Below are 21,156 nucleotides of genomic sequence, written 5' to 3' on the forward strand. Positions count from 1 at the left end.
AGTGCAATAGAATACATGACTAAAATGACAGTTATTATGAAAAAAAAATATGCAACTAAAATAAAAATAAATTTGAAAAGATGGATTATAGTCAAGCGTGGAGTTTTCCTGCACCCAGAGTTAGGACTCACCTCTAAGCTGTTAATTCACAGTGTTTGCAAATTTTAAAACAAATGTTAAATGTTAGGAGAACATTTACTCAAGTCATTTCCAGCCCCTTGGAGAGGAAGAGTAAACGTTAGGTAGGAACTAGTCCATTTGTCCTGCCTCAGGTGAAAACTAAACATGTACAGGGGTTAGACAATGAAACTGAAATACCTGTCGTTTTAGTGTGGGAGGTTTCATGGCTAAATTGGAGCAGCCTGGTGGACAATCTTCATTAATTGCACATTCCACCATTAAGACCATAAGACCATGTGCATCCAATGGTTCAAACATTGTGTCCTGAAGGCGGTGCCGTGTATCAGGGTGACAGTGCACCAGTACACAAAGCAAGACTGGTGAAAGATTGTTTTGATGAACATGAAAGTGAAGTTGAACATCTCCCATGGCCTGCACAGTCACCAGATCTAAATATTATTGAGCCACTTTGGGGTGTTTTGGAGGAGCGAGTCAGGAAACGTTTTCCTCCACCAGCATCACGTAGTGACCTGGCCACTATCCTGCAAGAAGAATGGCTTCAAATCCCTCTGACCACTGTGCAGGACTTGTGTATGTCATTCCCAAGACCAACTGACGCTGTATCGGCCTCAAAAGCAGGCCCTACACCATACTAATAAATTATTGTGGTCTAAAACCCCTGTAGAAGCAGGGTTTAGTTAGAGAACATTAGAAGAGCCACAACTTTAGACACTTTTAAATAAAAAATCTCACTGCTCAGTTTAAAATACTTCACCTATTGTGTAATAGCACTTTACAGCCACTGTATTTTATATTCTAATGTACTGCTTTTTTTTGTTTGTTTCACATTGTACTATTTTATTAAATGTTTCTGTGCAAAAGCTAGATCTCAGAAATGATCTAATGCTTTGATTCTTTCAGTTTAATCATGTGTTTTCTCTTTTTGAACTGTTTTATTTGGCTCTAATGTTGCAAATCTTATTTTAATTGTTTTATAAGTGTTTAGTTATTTTTAAATATTATATTCTTCTACTGCAGTTTTTTTTTTGTAATGTTTTTGTAAAGTACTTTGAATTGCCATTGAGTACGAAAGGTGCTCTGTAAACAAACTTGCCTTGCTTTGTCTTAACTATCTCCAAGAGAGGTTGTCCTGGTCGATCTTGAACAACTGGTAGATCCCTACCTCCGGTGGGTTGTAAACTTAAATTCTTTGAGCAAAGACACCTTTAAGAGCAGGTATTATGAAGAGCATTCCAGTGTAGTGGAGCCAGTTGAGTTCATCCTGTCAGTACAAACCCATTTTACTTTCTATTTAGCAGTTGTTAAATCCCAGAGTTATTTTGGAGAGTGTTATTAATCAGACACAAGACAGAGACTGTCATCATTTAAAAGAAACATGTTTTATTTTCCTCTGGTAAACATTTGAAATGATTGGTATATTTGTATGTTGATGACTTTGAAGTCTGTAATACTTTAGGCAACACATGAAAACATGCAAATGTTGTGGCATCTACAGGATTCTTAATAATTTATCACCTAATTCTCATTCAGCTGTTTCATACAGCAGTAAAAAAGTTGTTGAGCCCCTGTGACAGGACTGGATTACATTAGAGATGTATGGTTTTCACTTCAGGGCTTGGAAGGTCTGTCAAAGGGAACTATGTAGTCTGTAATTGCTGAACATTTAGGAGCACATGGGACAGCAGAAATTGTTGAAAGATTGTCTGGTGTCTGGTTTGTGAAAGGCCCTTTATAAGTTAAACTAATTATTATTTATTATTATTACTTCTACAGGTCAGAAGTCAGGCTGTTTTTATCTTTGAATAAATGAAATACATGAGGAACAGGATAATGCTGCAAATTAGAGCTCAGGCAACTGAGAAGGTTTGTTTTAACAGAATTTGTCTAATATTTCTGTCACTCTGGGCTATGCCCCAGGCCTTGTGCATGACGTATTTGAGGACATCAGACTGGTTGAGCTTGCATTTTGCACAAGTGTTTGTTTCCAAAGCTACTTTTCCCTTGAAACTCTGAACACATTGTTCCTGAAACATCTGTAGAAGTTGTATCATGCACTTTGCCTCTTCACATGGGGATTGAAATGTTACATTCTCACATGTGAATGCTAACTCAGAACATTTCCAGACTTTACTCGTGCCGTGTGAATGCAAGTGTCTGTAACCTGACCTTACCCAGACTTTCCCTGCCAGCCCCCTAGTGCAAATTCCAGGTATTGTCACAATGGATGGATGTGCAAACAGACCTGGCAATCTGCGCCACCCACAGTCTACAGCATGCAGGTCATTTCCAGCTGTGAAAATGCACTAGACACAGAAAATCTCCAGCTGTACACTTCATGTGTTAGAACATCTTAGTTATTGTGTATGATAAATATGTCCAGACCTAATTCTCTTGACTTTTCATTTGTTATTGGAGACTTGATACCAGAGCCTTATCCAGCGTGTCTTGTGTATCTTTATTTACATAATGAAGAGATTAAACTGCAAAACTGTAAATAAGAATGATGGTTCTATAAGGGTTCTTTATATAGAACCCTGAACACATAAAGCAACTTTTGCATTATTAAAGGGTTCTTCAGATTGATGGAAAATGTGCTACTGATGGTTCTATATGGTATCTTTTAAGGAAGGGTTCTATACAGCACCACAAAGGGTTTTCAGTTGTTATGATGTCAAGATTGTTACAGTAGAGGAACATTTTTGGTGCCGTATAGAACCCTTCTCTAAAATGTGCTGTGCAGAACCATCTATAGCACATTCTCCATCAATCTGAAGTACCCCTTGATGATACAAAGAACACTTTAATCATGCAAAAGTTGCTTCAAAAGTTGCTTCAATTGTGTTATCAATGTCTTATTGAATAACAAAATCTCCTCGTGAAATATGATGTTCCTCAAGGATCAGTGCTTGGTCATTTACACTTCATGCTTTATGCTCTTGATGGGTAGAACAGCACGTAAGCATGGCATTCATTCCCACTGTTAGTCTTAAGACACTCAGTTCTATATATCAACAAAAAACAAATGTCATCATCTGTCTATAAAACTTTACTCGCTCTCCAATAGACTTTAAAGTCTTGGTGGCACTCAGAACTTCTGCTAAATTCAGATAAAACAGAGAACTTACCACTGCTTGCTGATGATGCTCGCTAGTAATACACGGTGCCACCGTTAAACACTTAGGTGTTGTTTTTGACCTGACTCATGTTTGACATCCACATTTTAAATTGTCTGTCCAATTAAAAACATGTACTGTATCTCCCAAAATAATAACTATATATATATATATATATATATATATATATATATATATATATATGTGTGTGTGTGTGTGTGTGTGTGTGTATATTCATCTTTACAATGCCTGAAGAATACACTATAGTGTGTTTTGGATGTTTTCGTATAGTTATAAAAATTACATTCATAGAAAGTGTTACCTGTATGTACTTAGTAATTGTTTTGTATATATGCTTTAAGATACATGTTTCACAGACAAAAAGTACATGTACTAAACAATTAAGCAACAAATTAAAACCACCTTAGCAACAGCTTAGCAGCCACCTAGAATAACCTGTCTAGCAACACACAAACAACATTAAAACTTATTAGTAAACATCTAGAAGGATCTTAGCAACCACCTGGGATACAAAGGCAACGGCCTAGTAACTTGAGAAACCACCTGCAACACAGAGCAACCACATAGCAATCAATTTTGACAACTAGCAATCCTTTATTTAATTATGTATTTATTTATTTACTTATTTGAAAGTACTGGTATTGCCTTCATGAAATGATTTTGAATGCAATACATGCACATGTTCATCAATGCTTTTCTTTTGCTCATACACAAAACATTGGAGTAAACTATGAAGAGGAATTAGTGCAAAACTGAAAAGCAATCACAGCAGTAGGACAATGTGAAATGCAGTCCACCCACGTCATTGCTTATCCACGCTAACATGAATACTGAACACTACATTTGGTAAAAGGAAAAAGAGGCAGTTTGGTAAACTTTTTATGGAAACATGTAAAAAATCTGCAAGCTGTTACGTCTGAACTGACTGTATATTTGAGCTGCCATGTGCCTGCTGAAAATAACAACATATGGCATATGTAGCTACCTCACATAATGACTATACAACTGTAACTGAATTTGAACAAAATGAGGAAAAAAGTAATAGACACAAGATATAAGGTAAGGTGCGATGTCTAACTGTCAACAATCACTGGACAGTGTGAGTGCAGCTGTAAGTGGACACTATCACTGTCCAGTGAGTGCAGGTATGTGTCTGATCTATGGGTCGAGGATGAAAGCCTCCAGATTGATGTTGAACATGACCCTGCCGTTCTCCTCCCTGCTACACTCTGGGTGTTTGAGCAGCTGCAGAACTTCTGCCCTCAGCTTCGGAGAGGCATTCTTACTGAAGTCTACAACTTCGATAAGGCCGTCCAGCAGCAGTTCTCCTCGCTCGTCCCCTGGAGAGAAGCACTCGCTGATGTCTATCTGAGATGGAAGGGTGTATTTACTGTATGGGATTCCTCTGGCGTCCAGGAACTTTTGGACGTCTCCTGAGTTGATGCACTGGCATTGTTCACTGTCACAGACCTCTGCATGGCATGTTTTTGACAGTCGAGCCCAACCGCTGTCTCCTGCAGGGGGCACAATTATGAAAACATAGAGTTTTACCAGCACAGTGTCAGTGTTGCCCCATCATTGATGTACACTGCTCAGGTTTTAGTCTCTTCCCCCTAAGTTTTACCTGAAATCAAGATGATGAGCAGTTTTCCGTGAATGTTCAACAAACTTCTGAAAAACATAACTGTGGCCTCAGGATCCTTAATAAAATACAGCATCTGGACAAGAGAAGAGACAGCGGAAACAGTTCATTAGATAACAATCAGGTGATGTTTACACTGCGGGAGACTCTTCCCTTCACACATGATGCTACCAACACTGGGAAGGTGAAGACGAGTGCCATTGCTTCACCACCGGACAATTCCATGTACCAAAGGAGAGCACTGTGTGCATAAGTCATCACCCGATAGATGTCTGTGTTGTCTGACATCGTGCCCTGTGCTGACGGGAGAGTAGAGCCAGTTCTCTGATGCAGGACTCCTGGCCTCGGGTGGCTGGATTATCATCTGAGTTTGAACCAGCACTCTCCTGATTATAGGGTTAATGCTAAGACCCCTGCACTATTCAGCAACACCCAGATTTATTTCTTTAATTTGATACTTAGACCTGATTTTTGTAGCTGTAGAGCACTTGCTAGTTGTTTGGTAGTTGTAAACAAATAATCACGAATTGGAAAATATTTCCATTTTTGATTATGTGCTGAAATATTATGTTTTAAGACTCATTTCCAAATGCGGAAAAAAGAAAAAAACACAACATTATTTAAAAGCTGAGGAAAAACCTGGGGTAATGTCACTGTCACACAGCTCCAGGGTCATAGGGTTGTGGGTTCAAGACCCTCCTTGGGTGACTGTCTGTGAGGCGTTTGGCGTGTTACTATCGTGCCTGCTTGGGTTTCCTCCAGGTGTTCTGGTTTTCTCCCAAAGGCCACAAACACACACTGGTAGGTGGATTGACTAATCAGTAGTGTCCTTAGGTGTGATGCCTTGTGATAGACTGGCGCCTTGTTCCGTGTGTGTTTCTGTATTGCACCCAGTGAGTCCAAGCACGCTCCAGACCCAATTCGGCCCTGAACTGGATACATAGTTAAATGAATGAATGAATGAATGAGTACGAACCTGAATCAAGTGAATGAAGTCCATCTTTTTGTCCGTGTTCCTCTGTTTCCAGTTCTCCATAAACTCAGACGCTGTCATCTCATTAAACCTGAAGGTGATGTGGTCCAGGTCTGGAGTCTTGGACACTAACTCTGAACACAGTGAACCCGAGTTAACATACTGTGAAATGTAGTTAATCCACTCTCCTCATTTATAGCAGCACAGGGTTACACCATTTTAAATACACATTACACAACATACACTAGTTTCCACTGGCATTTTTAATGCTGTGGGGCCACTGTTTTCACTCGGGCAAGACTAGGCCCATATGTGAATAGAGCAAGCCCTTTGTAGTGTTTGGCTTAAATATCCCATTGTTTTCAGGTTGCTACCAGGTTAGTCCTTTCTCACCTCTCCTTTTATTGAAGGGTCAGACATCCCCATGAACAGATGCCATAAAGAAAAGGAAAGATGCCGCACTTAGCCATAAAGAACTATCTTTATTCATTTTTATTTTTACCTGTGAGCAATGTCTTCCCTCTCAATGTCTCTAGCTATAGCTATCCCCATGGTTGCCCCTCACCTGTTTCCACAGTTACACTACATGTATAAACACATCAAACCCACTCAGACGTAACCAGCTTCATTCCCTACCTTTATATCTGTGAAGCATGTCTCCACTGGGCTCCACCACCTCGTTGTCCACTTTGGTTTCTGGATACAGCAGGCGCAGCTGGTGAAGCACGTCCAAGTCAATCACACCTGCGGATGGTATGAAATATGATGGTGAACATTATGGCGGTGCATTTTTATGGCAGATAAATATTAAAGAACAGTGAAGAGTACATTTCTTAATGTCTAGTAGCTGATTGGATGGTGGCACATGATCACATGGACTTTATTAATTCACTGTTATTGTCACTCCCTCGTCTCGTCACCTCTGTTTTCCCCGGTCATGTGCTCTTTTAGCACATGGCTATGTTTTGTTTATGTTCTTGTCCCCGCCCTTGTCCCGCCTTCTCGTCTGTGTCATGTGTTAACCCGTCCTCCTCGTTATCTGGCCAGGTGCATTTCGTCTATGTTGTGTATTTAAGTCCCCTTCCATCACTTCCTGTTGTCATTCATTTTGTATTGTATTGTTACCCAGTCAAGTCGTTTCGTTGTCCTTTCTAGTCATGTCGTGTTGTTTCTTTGTTTCGTATTGTTTGTTCCCTAGTTTTGTCATTTAGTGTATTTCCTGTCTCAAGTAGTTTTTAATCCCCGTCTTGTTGTTTCCTTTATAGCTTGTCTGTGTTTTGTTATATCTTTTGTTATATTAAAACTCTCCGAGTTCTAGCAAGTGCGTCCGCCTCTGTCAGTCCGCCAAGTGATCCGTGACAGAATGAACAACCACAAGGATGCAGCTAACATGGACGTTTTACCAGAAAAGAACATAAGGATGGCAGAGGATATACTGGCTGTAAGGGTTGGTGATCAACCTCTCGTTTTACAGTCATATCTGGGAGTTCCAGCGGAATACGAGGGAGGTCCCAACTGGAAAGGTTTTTTATTCCAATGCATGAACTATTTTGAATATTTAACTTGTCCTCCTCCTCCAGCGTTAATACAAGTCATGTTCATGAAATCTCTCCTTAGAGGAGAGGCGTTACGGTGGGCGGAGACTGTAATTAAGGAGAGATCTCATAATATTAATGTAGAGACATTTTTTGAACTCTTTACTCAGAGATTCTCCCATCCAGCTCCCGAGGTCGCCTCTGCAGGAACCCCTGCTTCCAAGGACGTTTCTGCAGGAACCCCAGCTATTGAGCACGGCTCTGCAGGTACCCCTGCTCCCGAGGACATCTCTGCAGTTACCCCTGCTTCCGAGGATAACCCCCTCAGGTCCGGGGAGATTTTTTTTTTTTTTGGGGGGGGGGGTTATGGGTAGGGGCTGTTAGCCTCAAATCACTGGACATGGGAGATGAGGCTAACAGGGGCGCATCTCCGGGGGAACTACGGTCAAAGAAGTCCCTCGAGAGTGTGCCCATCAGTGCCCCTAAAATCGCTAAATCTACAACACGTGCTCGGCGAGCAGCACGAGCCCCTGCCTCGGTGGACGTCTCAGCTCCTGTCTCCGGAAAGGCGGTGAAACCAGCCTCTTCTGTTCCCGTGAAAGCAGCGCCTCCAGCCACTTCTGTTCCTGTGAGAGCGGCGCCTCCAGCCGCTCCTGTCCTTGTGAAAGCGGCGCCTCCAGCCGCGCCTGTCTTTGTGAAAGCGGCGCCTCCAGCCGCGCCTGTCTTTGTGAAAGCGGCGCCTCCAGCCGCGCCTGTCTTTGTGAGAGCGGCGTCTCCATCCGTGCCTGTTTTCGTGAAAGCGGCGCCTCCAGCCGCACCTGTCCCTGTGAGAGTGGCGTCTCCAGCCACGCCTGTCTTCGTGAAAGCGGCGCCTCCAGCCACGCCTGTCTTCGTGAAAGCGGCGCCTCCAGCCGCGCCTGTCCCTGTGAAAGCGGCGTCTCCAGCAGCGCCTGTCTCCGTGAGCGCGGCGCCCGCCTCTCCAGTCTCCGTGAGCGCGGCGCCCGCCTCTCCAGTCTCCGTGAGCGCGGCGCCCGCCTCTCCAGTCTCCGTGAGCGCGGCGCCCGCCTCTCCAGTCTCCGTGAGCGCGGCGCCCGCCTCTCCTGTCTTTGGAGCGCGGCGCTTCCAGACGCTCCTGCCTCCGTGGACGCCGTCGCAGGGCCCCCCGCCTCCGTGGACGTTGTCGCAGGTTCCCCGCCTCCGTGGACGTTGTCGCAGGTTCCCCTGCCTCCGTGGACGTTGTCGCAGGTTCCCCTGCCTCCGTGGACGTTGTCGCAGGTTCCCCTGCCTCCGTGGACGTTGTCGCAGGTTCCCCTGCCTCCGTGGACGTCGCTGCAGGTTCCCCTGCCTCCGTGGACGTCGCTGCAGGTTCCCCTGCCTCCGTGGACGTCGCTGCAGGTTCCCCTGTTTCCGTGGACGTCGCTGCAGGGACCCCTGCCTCCGTGGACGTCGCTGCAGGTTCCCCTGCCTACGTGGACATCGCTGTAGGGCCTCCTGTCCCCGTGAAGGCGGCTCCCTCTGCCCCCGTGACTGTGGCTACGGCCTTTTCTGCCTCCGTGACTGTGGCTACGGCCGTTTCTGCCCCTGTGACTGTGGCTAGGGACTTTCCGGCACCCGTGACGGTGGCTCCGGCCACTCCTGATCGTGCCAATGGGACGGCCCCAAGGTCTACGGGGCCGATCCCTAGAACTGTGCCCAGGCTGGCTTCTCAGACTTCCCCTCAGACATTTGCCAGTCCTGGGCACCCACCTGTTATTTTGGTTCCCTTGTCTGTCCCTGTCCAGGTTCCTGTCTCTGTCCTTGTCCCTGTGCCCGTGTCTGCCTTTGTCTCTGTCCCAGTCCCTGTCACTGTATTCGCGTCTGTCCCCCTAAATGTCTTGGTCCCTGTTCCCCTGCCTAGTCCAGTCCAGTCCCCGTGTCCGTCCAATGTTCAATCACCTGTCTTGCCCCCAGTCCAGTCCCTGTTTCAACCCTCTGTCCCGTCTCCTGTCCAGGTCCCATTTCAACCCTCTGTCTCGTCTCATGTCCAGTCACCTGTTAATCATGTACAGTCCTCTGTCCCTAAACATGTCAAGTCCCCGTATCCATCCCGCGTTCAATCACCTGTCTCGTCTCAAGTCCCGTCTCCGGTCAAGTCCCCATTTCAACCCTCTGTCTTGTCTCAGGTCCAGTCCCCTGTCCATTCCCAGTTCTCCATTCCGTCACCTGTCCCGTCTCCTTTCCAGTCTCTTGTTGCCCCCCTTTGTCAGTCTCATGTCATGTCCCCAGTCCCGTCTCATAGATCCAGTCCTGTCAAGTTCCCAGCTCCATTTCCTTTGTCTGTTCCCGTCCTGTCCTGAGTCATGTCTCCCATGGTTCCTTGTCTTGTCTTAGTCTGTCTTGTTTTCCGTGCCCTCTCCTGTGCCAGCTCCTGGGGGGTTTAGGTGTACGCGCCCCGGGAGTTGCGCGTTCAGGGGGGGGCATCTGTCACGCCCTCGTCTCGTCACCTCTGTTTTCCCCGGTCATGTGCTCTTTTAGCACATGGCTATGTTTTGTTTATGTTCTTGTCCCCGCCCTTGTACCGCCTTTGTTCCGCCTTCTCGTCTGTGTCATGTGTTAACCCGTCCTCCTCGTTATCTGTCCAGGTGCGTCTCGTCTATGTAGTGTATTTAAGTCCCCTTCCATCACTTCCCGTTGTCATTCATTTTGTATAGTATCTTTACCCAGTCAAGTCGTTTCGTTGTCCTTTCTAGTCATGTCGTGTTGTTTCTTTGTTTCGTATTGTTTGTTCCCTCGTTTTGTCGTTTAGTGTATTTCCTGTCTCAAGTAGTTTATAATCCCCGTCTTGTTGTTTCCTTTATAGCTTGTCTGTGTTTTGTTATATCTTTTGTTATATTAAAACTCTCCGAGTTCTAGCAAGTGCGTCCGCCTCTGTCAGTCCGCCCAGTGATCCGTGACAGTTATATATAAATGTTTATAGAGATAAAAATCAATACGTTTTTTAGACATTTTGTGGGTGTCAAATCAGAAAAATATAATGCTGTGAACTAGAGGGGTCAATGTTAAGGTGTTAAAATAATGTTAATTGTCTGACCTGTTCCACTTCCCACTCCCATCACATTTATAGTGTCCTGTCCAGTTCCAATGCTGCAGAGAGAGAATGAGAACATTTATGCAGAACTATTGGATGAGGTGATCCCACACTTTTTGTTTGCTGTGACACTCTTCAGGAGCCCCTTCGTTTTAATGAGGCCAACTTTGGTCAACTGTCTTCTGTGTTACAGGAACAATCCTTGCCCCAAAATCCATCTATATGTTGGGTCAAGTTAGTTCTTCATCTAAAGGTTTCCAGTCCATTTGGGAACTGGCAACATGCTCTGACTGGAGAGCAGCACTTGGTGATGAAACATTTTCTGAATTTTATATATAATGTTTATTGATTACAATCCTGAACATCACCTTTATTTTTATTTTTATTTATTTATTTTTTTTGTATCTGCTCACATTTTTATATCCTAACTGTTTCCCCAAGTTCATATTGTCTCTCTTTAATTTCAGACAAGTTCTGAACACAGTTTGTATATTATTTGTGCTGAACAAACACAGTTAAGTAAATCACTGAAATGTAAAGCTTGTAAAACGATGAATAGTTTCTCGGTTGCTTTGTAATAATCAGTTGGATTTGCAATCCATTTAACTTTCATTTGTAGCATGAAAATTGGTTGAGTTATGGATTTATATGCTTCCCAATACCTCCACATCACAGACCATGTGTGGAGCTATGTACAGTACAGTATACAAAGTGAATTCTGATTCAATGCTGATTCAAGATGTTAATTTGATATAATACTGTAATAATTTTATAAATGTTTGTTTTTACATTATTTATGTTGTTTATCAATTATCACACCAAGATATTTTCCATACACTCTTTCTCTTTCAAAATTATTGATCATAATTTTAACATCACTCTTGATTTTTCAGTTTCAGACAAATCAATGATAAAATATATATATTACACTGCATTCACAAACTGGTCCAAACTATCCCCAGAAAAATGTACATTTGTCATCAGCAAATACAACAACTTTAAACAATTTAGACCTTTTACAGATACAATTAATATACAACAGAAACATCTTAGGTCCTAACACTGAACCTTGTGGGACCCCATAAGTGACCTTGAGTAGTTTTGGTTTTATGTCATTAATTAATACAAATTGTTATCTATCACAAAGGTAACTCTTGAGCCATGAATATGCTTCTCTTCTAATACCATATCTCTCCAGTTTATTCATTAAACTGGTCAATAGTCCTGATGGGTCTATTGCAGTAGTATCTCTCCTTCCAGTTGAATCACTGCCATCGAGGTGAACCTATTTGACCAGTACATGGAAGTGTGTATAAGCAGATATAAAGAGAGCCAATCAGAATGTAATTGGTGAGGCCAGATTAACACACTAAAAGTATCAGACTCTCCGTCTGCTTGTGGGCGGAGCATCTGTAGATGACAACTTCAACATCATAGGGACATGCTTTATTTTTACCATAAGGAAAACAATACCACACAATGTGATAAATACGTGGACCCCACCACCACCCCCACGACCACACACACACACACACACACACACTCACACTTCAGCACAACAGAGGCACAGAGACCCATGCACAAACAGTACCTGAGCACCATGGAATTTCAGCGCCTTTTCCTTTAAATCTGTGGTTCTCGTACTTGGCCTGTAGTGCCCCTCTTTTTTAAACGTAGTTGAAGAATATGTTTGACTCTGTAATCTTTTGCATCCAGACTCCAGTGGAATTTATTTAAAACACTAAGTCAAAGTAACGTCTTAGAAGTGACATGCATTATGAGTCTCATCCATTCAACTTGCTGCACCATTACCTACTATTCTACACTCTCTGTGTGTGTGTGTGTGTGTGTGTGTGTGTAGCCCAAGGCTTGTTTTACCTGGACAGGATTTCTGGGAGTGTTTTCTGGGTGAACTCTCTCATACACTGCTGCTCGGTAGAACACTCCAGAAACAGCTGGAACGTCTGGAGATATCTGGAGAAATCCTCTATCAGATTTTGGAAAGGAGCCACCGCCATTTCAAATTTCTGTGGATAAAATAATATGGGACAATCTGGAGCAGCTTCACATGAGTCTAACGTCACGAGACCCTGTGACAAGAGGCTGTGGAGCAGTGGAACTGGGTTCTTCAGAATAAACCATGTCCAGTACCTTTACTAGTCTATAGACTGTATGTTTATGAGTCTCTAGGAAACATTTCCTAACTGAGAGCTTTGGTCTGCCGCTGGTGAAACTCTGTAAAAATATCCTGAATTCTACAAGCTTGGTCCAAACAACAGATTGGAGATGTTTATTCCTCCAAAATCTCACAAATATGAAGGTTTTCCTCTTTTTTAATGTGTGTCCATTCATGCATCATCTTCATAAACAGATCAGCTTTAAACAAGATCTGAAATCTACTGATTTAATCCTAAGGTTAATCATTTGTGAAGAGAAAACAGTTTTGAAAGTGATTCAAAACAGATGAATGTTACAAACATGAAAAATGACATAGCTACAGAGAGAGAGAGAGAGAGAGAGAGAAAGAGAGAGAGAAAATACAGACCTGATGCAGCCTTCTGTTCCTGAGGGTGTGTGCATTTGTGTCTGTAAGAGAGATTGAGACAGCATAAATACTTGAACCTACTGAAGCTTTCGATAGTGTGTTTGTGTGTGTGTGTGTGTGTGTGTGAATGAGAGAGAGAGAGCGAGAGATATGAACTCATAAGATGAGTGTAACTGCTCTGCAGAGCCTGAAGGGCGCCCCCTTGTGGGAGCTGCTGAAAGTGGATAGAGACTATTGTAGATGTTCAAAGGTTTCCTGCAACTAAATAAGGATAAGACAGGAGTTCTTGAGCCTGGATGTGAAACACACAGAAACATGTTTAGACTCATTTCAGTCACAAACAGCTGACGTTTTGCAAAGAAATGCATTATTATTATTATTTTAATTCCCCCGGGGTGAAGTTTTGAAATGATCAAGATCCTTGTATGTTGCTGACTTTGAGCTCTAATCCTTTAGGCATCTCATGAAAACAGGCAAACGTTGTGCAGCACCTGCTCGGCTCCATACGTAACATATAGAACTGATATGTTTATAAACCCTCTTCACATTTGTTATATTAAGGATCATAACACATTTTTACCGTATTTATTATGTTTTAATGTCTTCTCTGTGCACTATGTACAGTACTGTGACATCTAGGATCGGACGGTACGGCCAGAATTTATCATCACCATCAAACAACACCCTCTTGGCTTTGTCAATATTAATATTTACAATTTACAGTTAAAACTTTTTGAGTGCCAAACTATACCATATCATTTTTATTAAAACATTAGGTATTGTGATATATATATATATATATATAATTATTGTCCAGCCTTAGTGACACTACAGTTAGTTACCTCTGGGATTAATAAAATCTAATCTATTGGATTTTTATTCCGCTTTTTCAACTATATACTTAACAGTCTTAAGTGTGATTATGTAAAAATGTAGAGCTATGGAATAGATGTTGAGCCCCTTTTACAGGACCTGATTACTTTAGAGAAACATGTTTTTTTTTTGTTTTTTTTCATTCTAGGGCTTGGAGGCACTGTGAAGGACTGTCCAGTCTGACACTGCAGATCATTTTGGAGCATAAGGGATAACAGACTTGGTTGAGAGCTTCTCTGGTGACTACTACTGCAGCTTTTTGTTTTTACAAAAATTTAGCCTGATTTTGATGTGATTATTTGTATCCCTCCACTTTCTAACATTCTAACATCTGGGTTGCCTAAGGACACCCCGATGAAAGGTCTAGCATGTTAGAATGATTTGCATATTTTAGACAAGTCTGGCATCTCCAACAGTTCTGGTTCCTGTCTGAATATGGTCTGATCTGGTTTGACAGGCATATGCCTTTATTCCCAATTTTGCAACCTTACATATGGGTTGATCAACTAGAAGAGAAACAGGTTCTGAAACAGGTAACACCCAGGAGCACTGTCGTAAAGTATAGGCATGTTGTAGCCATGAACATATCTGATTTCAGTGGCGTAAAACTGACAATGTTTGAGCTTATCACATGAGGTAAGGTTAGGGAGCGTGTGTGACTTTCCAAACCAGTCCAAATGCTAGGAGAAATGGCATTCAACTAAAGAAAAAAAAAAATACAGTCATTGTTTTGTTTTAGAAAACAAAATCACCAGCATCACACACAAAGCTTCTGTAGTCCTGATTATACACTTTAGAATTGGACTAAAAATATAAACGTTTATAAATGGTTTAAGATCTCTTCATGAATAGATATTAATTATGCTTTTAATACATTAATAGTCATTAATATTCAGTTATAAAACACAGATAGAAAGGGCAGCACTTACCTGTTATTTGCCAAATATTGAACCCACCTCCATCTACTGTTAAACCTCAGATCTTACCAGATACTGACCTCAATTTATCTTCTTCATCAGTTGTCTTTTTTCAACTTTTTTGTCAAGTTTGTTGGCTCCAGCATATATTTGTTAATACGTTTAAACATTTAATAAATTAGCCACCAACAGCAAGTCTTTTTATACATCAGTGACAATGTGGTGTGCACTTTTAAAATGTGAAACAACTAAATACACATTGTCACCAAAAATAGTCTGATGTAGTCCTTCATGACCAATGTGAAAGACAATAATATTGTGTAATCTGATCCTGGCATGAGGCTGATCAGACGTTTGATTATTAAACCAAAGAAACACACAGGTTAATGCCGTGTAATGGTGTATTTTGCCTAATTTTTATGTCACTCCAGGCTATGCCCCAGATATTTTGCAAGACTTCTCTGAGTGTGGCACCCGTTCAGCTTGCACTTTGCATATGCCTTTGTTTGTTTCCAAAGGGGCACTTTTCTCTTTAAACTCTGAAAATGGTTCAAACATTGTGTCCTGAAGGCGGTGCCGTGTATCAGGACGACAATGCACCAATACACACAGCAAGACTTGTGAAAGATTGTTTTGATGAACATGAAAGTGAAGTTGAACATCTCCCATGGCCTGCACAGTCACCAGATCTAAATATTATTGAGCCTCTTTGGGGTGTTTTGGAGGAGCGAGTCAGGAAACGTTTTCCTCCACCAGCATCACGTACTGACCCGGCCACTGTCCTGCAAGAAGAATGGCTTAAAATCCCTCTGACCACTGTGCAGGACTTGTATATGTCATTCCCAAGACGAACTAACGCTGTATCGGCCGCAAAAGGAGGCCCTACACCGTACTGATAAATTATTGTGGTCTAAAACCAGGTGTTTCAGTTTTATTGTCTAACCCCTGTAGAAGCAGGGTTTAGTTAGAGAACATTAGAAGAGCCCCGACTTTATACACTTTTAAATAAAAAATCTCACTGCTCAGTTTAAACTTCACCTATTGTGTAACAGCACTTTACAGCCACAGTATTTTATATTCTAATGTACTGCCTTTTTTGTTTGTTTGTTTCACATTGTACTGTTTTATTAAATGTTTCTGTGCAAAAGCTAGATCTCAGGCATGATCTATTGCTTTGATTCTTTCAGTGTTTTCTCTTTTTGAACTGTTTTATTTGGCACTAATGTTGCAAATCTTATTTTAATTGTTTTAACATTGTTTAGTTAATTTTAAAAAATTATATACTTCTAGTGCAGTTTTTTTTTCTGTAATGTTTTTGTAAAGTACTTTGAATTGCCATTGAGTATGAAAGGTGCTCTGTAAACAAACTTGCCTTGCTTTGCCTTAACTATCTCCAAGAGAGGTTGTCCTGGTTGATCTTGAACAACTGGCAGATCCCTACCTCCGGTGGGTTGTAGACTTAAATTCTTTAAGCAAAGACACCTTTAAGAGCAGGTATTATGAAGGCGTATCACCTGGGCTCGGCGCATTCCCTCAAAGGCCTCGCCCTTCGGATCGCTCTCTCTGCCGCTTGACGCCTTTGCACCATCCAACTTTTGCGTCGCCATCAAGAGGCTCAGCCATCGCCCTCGGGATCCTGTTTCCCGGACCCTGCCTCACCGGACCCTGCGTCGCCGGACCCTGCCTCGCCGGGCCAAGCCACACTGGGCCAAGCCACGCTGGAGCCGGTCGACAGTGTTGTGAAAAATAATTTTATTACTTTGTGTTAGTGGACAAATATCCTTAAATGATGATTAGTTAAAATTAGAAAGTATAATTACATATTCATTGTATGAAACCTTGTATTCATATGAATGATTAACCAGTATTTTAACTATGCATTTAAACAGTTTAGAATCTGCACACTAACTGGCATGTTGACTCAGTATTACCACCTTTCTAAATTCTTAGACCTCTAACATTGAACAGATCTACACTCAGGCTTTTAGCATAAATTACAACTGTTAGCCAGAAGGGGGAGTTGAACTTTAGGGCATCTCAGTGACCTTAAGTCTATCAGTGACCTTAAGTCCATTAGTGACCCCTCTGAATCTTGGTGACAGAAAAGGAATGTGGGTAATAAAACCTACAGAGTCAGAAGGGCATGATGAGTGTTTTGGGGTCATAGGTGCATGGGAAACCTGCACGCGAGAAACCTGAGTACTAACATGTCTAATTATGCATATTAATATATGTTAATCAGCCAGAAACGCCTTGCTAGCAGGGTATTCGTCATTTGGGGTATAAAACTATGGAGTCAGATCCCAAGAGTCAGAACTTTGCGTGGAAGGGCACTAGGTTGCGTTTCTTATGTATTAGTTCTCCTGGTTCCAGTATTAAAATAAATACTTTGGTTTGCTTTGAACTTCACTCGACTGGTCTTTGTGAAACTTCCGGAACGAGCACGCCTCCCTCAGGAGAGAGGGTGTATTTTGGATCTTTTGGAGATCTTCTAAATTTTAATTACTTTGGGAACGGTCCAAAAATAACACTGAAATTCTTCAACAGCGACTACCAACCGAGCGAGTCTTCCCCTGCCGAATTCACCTCAGACACGTATTCGGAGACCGAGCGTGCACGGCGAACCTTCCGGGGGAGGCAGCTCATGATCCCGCATCGGTTTCGGGACACCTACGCCAGCCGTTCGGTAGATGACTTCCAGAAGTTCTACCTCCGGGCCAATGCATCACCGAAGGACATCGAGAACTCTCACCAGCGACGGGGCCACGTTATCCGGTTCCTGCTTCACTGCGCCCCGCCCGGCTGCGAATTCACAGACCTGTCTTTCAACCATCACACCACTGTTTCCACTTGGGTACAGAGCCTTCAGAAATTGGGTTACGCTTCGACCACTGTAAAGTGTTACCTGCACAGCGCCAAGGCATTCGTCTCGCACGTCGCTGCCTTCGACCCAGAGACCGCTGGAGTCAGCCCCGAAGAGCTCCAGAGGCTGAAGCTGACCTTCACCAAGGCTCATCGTGACATCGCACACACGATTCTGGGCCATCGTCAGCGCGTGAAGAGAGCGAAGCTGAGTCGCTTGCCACCACCATCGGATTTCAGGGTCTTCCTAAGCCACACTAAGACCCAAATCCCTGAGCTCATCGACGCAGCCCGAACGGGGGACACCGCCCGCCGCTCGACCCTACGGATGCTCCAGGGTTACCTGCTCGGCCTTTTGTCTGTCTTTACCGGCCATTGGTCGGTTGTGTTTCTCAACCTCACGGTTGGAGGCAAGCCAGCACCACGGATGGCGCCGGCTTCGTGGTTTACGTCCGTCAACATAAGACCAGCGCCTTGTTCGGTGACGCTCCAATCGGGTTGTCTGCCACAGAGCTGGCCTGGTTGACCGCCCTCAGCGAATTACACGGGGCCCAGGATGGGTTCGTGTTCTTGGACCGGGGGAAACAGCTGTGCAAGCCAAACTCACTGCTTCGGATCGTGTGGACGGATGCGGGTCTCGGAGGCATGGTGGCCTTCAACCTGATCCGCACGGCTGTTTCGAATCAGGTGAGTGTTGAACTTAATCCAACTTATGTGGCTCTTGACCAGGCCTTCCTACTTCTGACACCTCGCCCCTCTGTTCCAGGTTTCGACTCTGCCGGCCGAAGATAGAGATCGAGTGAAGACAAGCATGTGTCACTCCAACATCACCGCCCGGGCCTTCTACCGAGACGGCCTCTCTGCGGCCGATGTGATTTGGGCTCGCGAGAACCGAGGGTGAGAACCCTCGAAGCGCCCTGAACCTAAAATTTATTAAAACTAAAATTTATTTCTGAATCCCCAACTAAAGTGTTCCCGTGTGGTAAACTACCTTTTAGGCACCTATCGCATGGATGTAGGAGACCATTTGGCTTTTTTGGCCCCGGAGACCAGCCACTTCTCCGGGCATATATAGAACCAATTCTGGACCTTGTCCGGAATTAAGACTTTAACGATCAGTGGTTATGGGTTAACATTGTCGGCGGGTGGCCCGTTCCACCGCCCCGCAAAGGAGCAGTGGTCGGAGGCCTATCGACCTTAGGCAGTCCCCAGGACAGTCCCGGGGGTGGGAAAACTACTTTTTAGGCACCCGTCGGATGGATGTAGGAGACCAAGTGGCTTTCTTGGCCCTGGAAATCAGCCACATATCCGGGCATACAATACAACCAATTCCCCCGGGGGGTTGGTGTGGAAGTAAGGTCTTTTGGTTTCACAGTTAACTTCCGCGAGCAGCCCATTCCACCGCCCCACAAGGGAGCAGTGGCCGGAGGCCTATCGACCCAAGGCAGTCCCCGGGACAGTCCCGGGGGTGGGAAAACTACCTTTAGGCACTCGTCGTACGGATGTAGGAGACCATTCGGCTTTTTTGACCCCAGGGAACAGCCACCTCTCCGGGCATATATCGAACAAACCAAAGGGGACTAGGGGCAGATAGTCAGTTCAGTTCTACCAGCGTTCAGCTTCGAACTGAGAAATTATCACACTTTCAGGGTGTACAACCGTGACCCGCGGGACGGTGCAGGCTAGTGGCCAGGTCATTCAAACTGATCCTGGCCTAAGGCGCCACCGTTCACCGGGGTTGGATTCATATTCCCAACCGATTGAGTAAGTCTCCCTCGGAACAATTCTGAACAAGCAGACCACCCTATTACGGGGGGGGGGGGGGGGTCCCCGAGTCATGGAGGCTGGAGGTCCCCGAGTCATGGAGGCTGGAGCACAAGGCGAGGAGGATCGTTCTATAACCGGTATTCGGATTAGAAGCCTGCCCCTGGTGCTCCGAGAGTACCGAGCTCAAACGGTCGTAAAGGACGGCCGTTAAGGGAAGAGAATTGAAGAGAATCCTGGCCCCCTCAAAGCACGAGGAGGTCGGCATCGGTTTATGGCTTGCCCCCGGAGCCTATGGTAAATGTCTGCATTTAAGAAGACGAAGGGTCGATCCGTTGGCCGACCCTGCAAACTTCCAAACGCGGCCTGGGAAGACCGATCGGTGTCACCTCTAATGCGCTCTTTGCCCCCGGCTGTTTCCAACGGGGGCCCGGTGGTGCGCTCCCAAGTCCCACACATGGGGGAAAAGTTGGGAGATCCCACGTTAGACCAACGTTACGCCAGTCTACGCCTTGGGGGTTAAACGCCCCTTCGACTCGCACATGGGCAGTATTAAGCCTTTAAACGATTAATGGTTTTACGGTCAACTGCCGTCGGGCGACCCGCTCCACCCACCCCACGAGTGGGGCTGGTGCACGGTGGACCCAGACGGCTGGATGATGTAGGAGAACCACAGGGGAACACCCTCATATGCTCAACCCCCCATGCCCGGGAAAGTTGTCCCCTCCTGGGCATATATCGAATGTATCATCGTGGATCAATGTGGACCTAGGTAGGGACTTAATTTACTTCCAAAGGGAGGCTGGTCAGACCATCCCTTTCAAGCCCAGAGAGGTCAAACCTCCCTCGGACTTCTAGTTCAAGTTTCACCCAGTGTACAGCTTTGAACTTCCAGGGCTGGAGGGCCTGGGTTACCACCCATCCTAGCCCGATCAAACACTCTCTTGTTTCGGCTCAAAGCATTGTCATTTGCCATTGGGACTTAGAGTTTTTTTTTCATAAAGAGGGGAGGCCGGTCATATCATCCCCTTTAACCCCAGAGGGCGTCACTCCTCTGGGCTTGTGTATTTGAATCATCGGGGTCTATGGAAGTGTGGACTTCGAAATATTTATCCAACTTTCCAGAGGGTAAGGACGTACTAAATCATATCCAATCCACCCCGAGAGTCCCACTCCCTCGGGGAGTCAAAAGATAAGTTTGTTCCATTCATAACCCGTCTCAGTTCGAAGAACCCGTTTCGATGGGAGGGTCCCTCTGCCCATCCCTTAAGCCCAGAGTGTGTCACTCCTCGGGCTTGTGTATTCGCATCACCGGGGTCCATGGAAGTCTCTTGAGGGAGGGGAAGCCACCCAAACCATCCCCTTAAGCCCAGAGGGTGTCACTCCTCGGGCTTTAAATACCCATCACCGGGGGTCTCCAGAACTGTGGACTTTTAGAATAACTTTGTGTAATGCATGCAAATTATAAAAATTAAAGAAAGACATTCATAGGATTGATAGGTGGTACTTGGTTTAAAAAGTTTGAGAACCACTGTCTAATCTCTAGGCATTCTCAAGGTCAGTTGAAAATCCTTCTCCCAATTAGATTATTTAAGGACAGGTAGACATAGGATCAGTGAAAATAATGGCTGAAACTCTTTTTGCGAGTAATGATTAGTCTCATTCACACACACTCTGCCCATAAGTAGACAGTGTCTGATATC

At 44.3% G+C, this 21,156-nt stretch overlaps 1 protein-coding gene across 2 annotated transcripts in view; it reads right to left on the reverse strand.

The window, feature by feature from the left end:
- Positions 1–3,886: 3,886 nt before the first annotated feature.
- The window catches only part of LOC136664120 (histamine N-methyltransferase-like), a 29,545-nt gene continuing 12,275 nt past the window's right edge, over positions 3,887–21,156 (reverse strand). The window contains exons 2-9 of one of the 2 annotated variants that reach the window (XM_066641184.1): positions 16,342–16,545; positions 13,038–13,078; positions 12,371–12,519; positions 10,496–10,548; positions 6,527–6,634; positions 5,894–6,024; positions 4,900–4,993; positions 3,887–4,789 (exon numbers count right to left, since the gene is read on the reverse strand). In XM_066641184.1, coding sequence (XP_066497281.1) covers positions 4,434–4,789; positions 4,900–4,993; positions 5,894–6,024; positions 6,527–6,634; positions 10,496–10,548; positions 12,371–12,510 — 882 coding nt within the window. In that variant the 5' untranslated portion in view covers positions 12,511–12,519; positions 13,038–13,078; positions 16,342–16,545 and the 3' untranslated portion in view covers positions 3,887–4,433. The remainder of the gene's footprint in view (positions 4,790–4,899; positions 4,994–5,893; positions 6,025–6,526; positions 6,635–10,495; positions 10,549–12,370; positions 12,520–13,037; positions 13,079–16,341; positions 16,546–21,156) is intronic. The other variant, XM_066641182.1, reaches the window with a different exon arrangement.

This window comes from Hoplias malabaricus, chromosome 12 (genome assembly GCF_029633855.1).
Source record: "Hoplias malabaricus isolate fHopMal1 chromosome 12, fHopMal1.hap1, whole genome shotgun sequence".
NCBI lineage: Eukaryota > Metazoa > Chordata > Actinopteri > Characiformes > Erythrinidae > Hoplias > Hoplias malabaricus.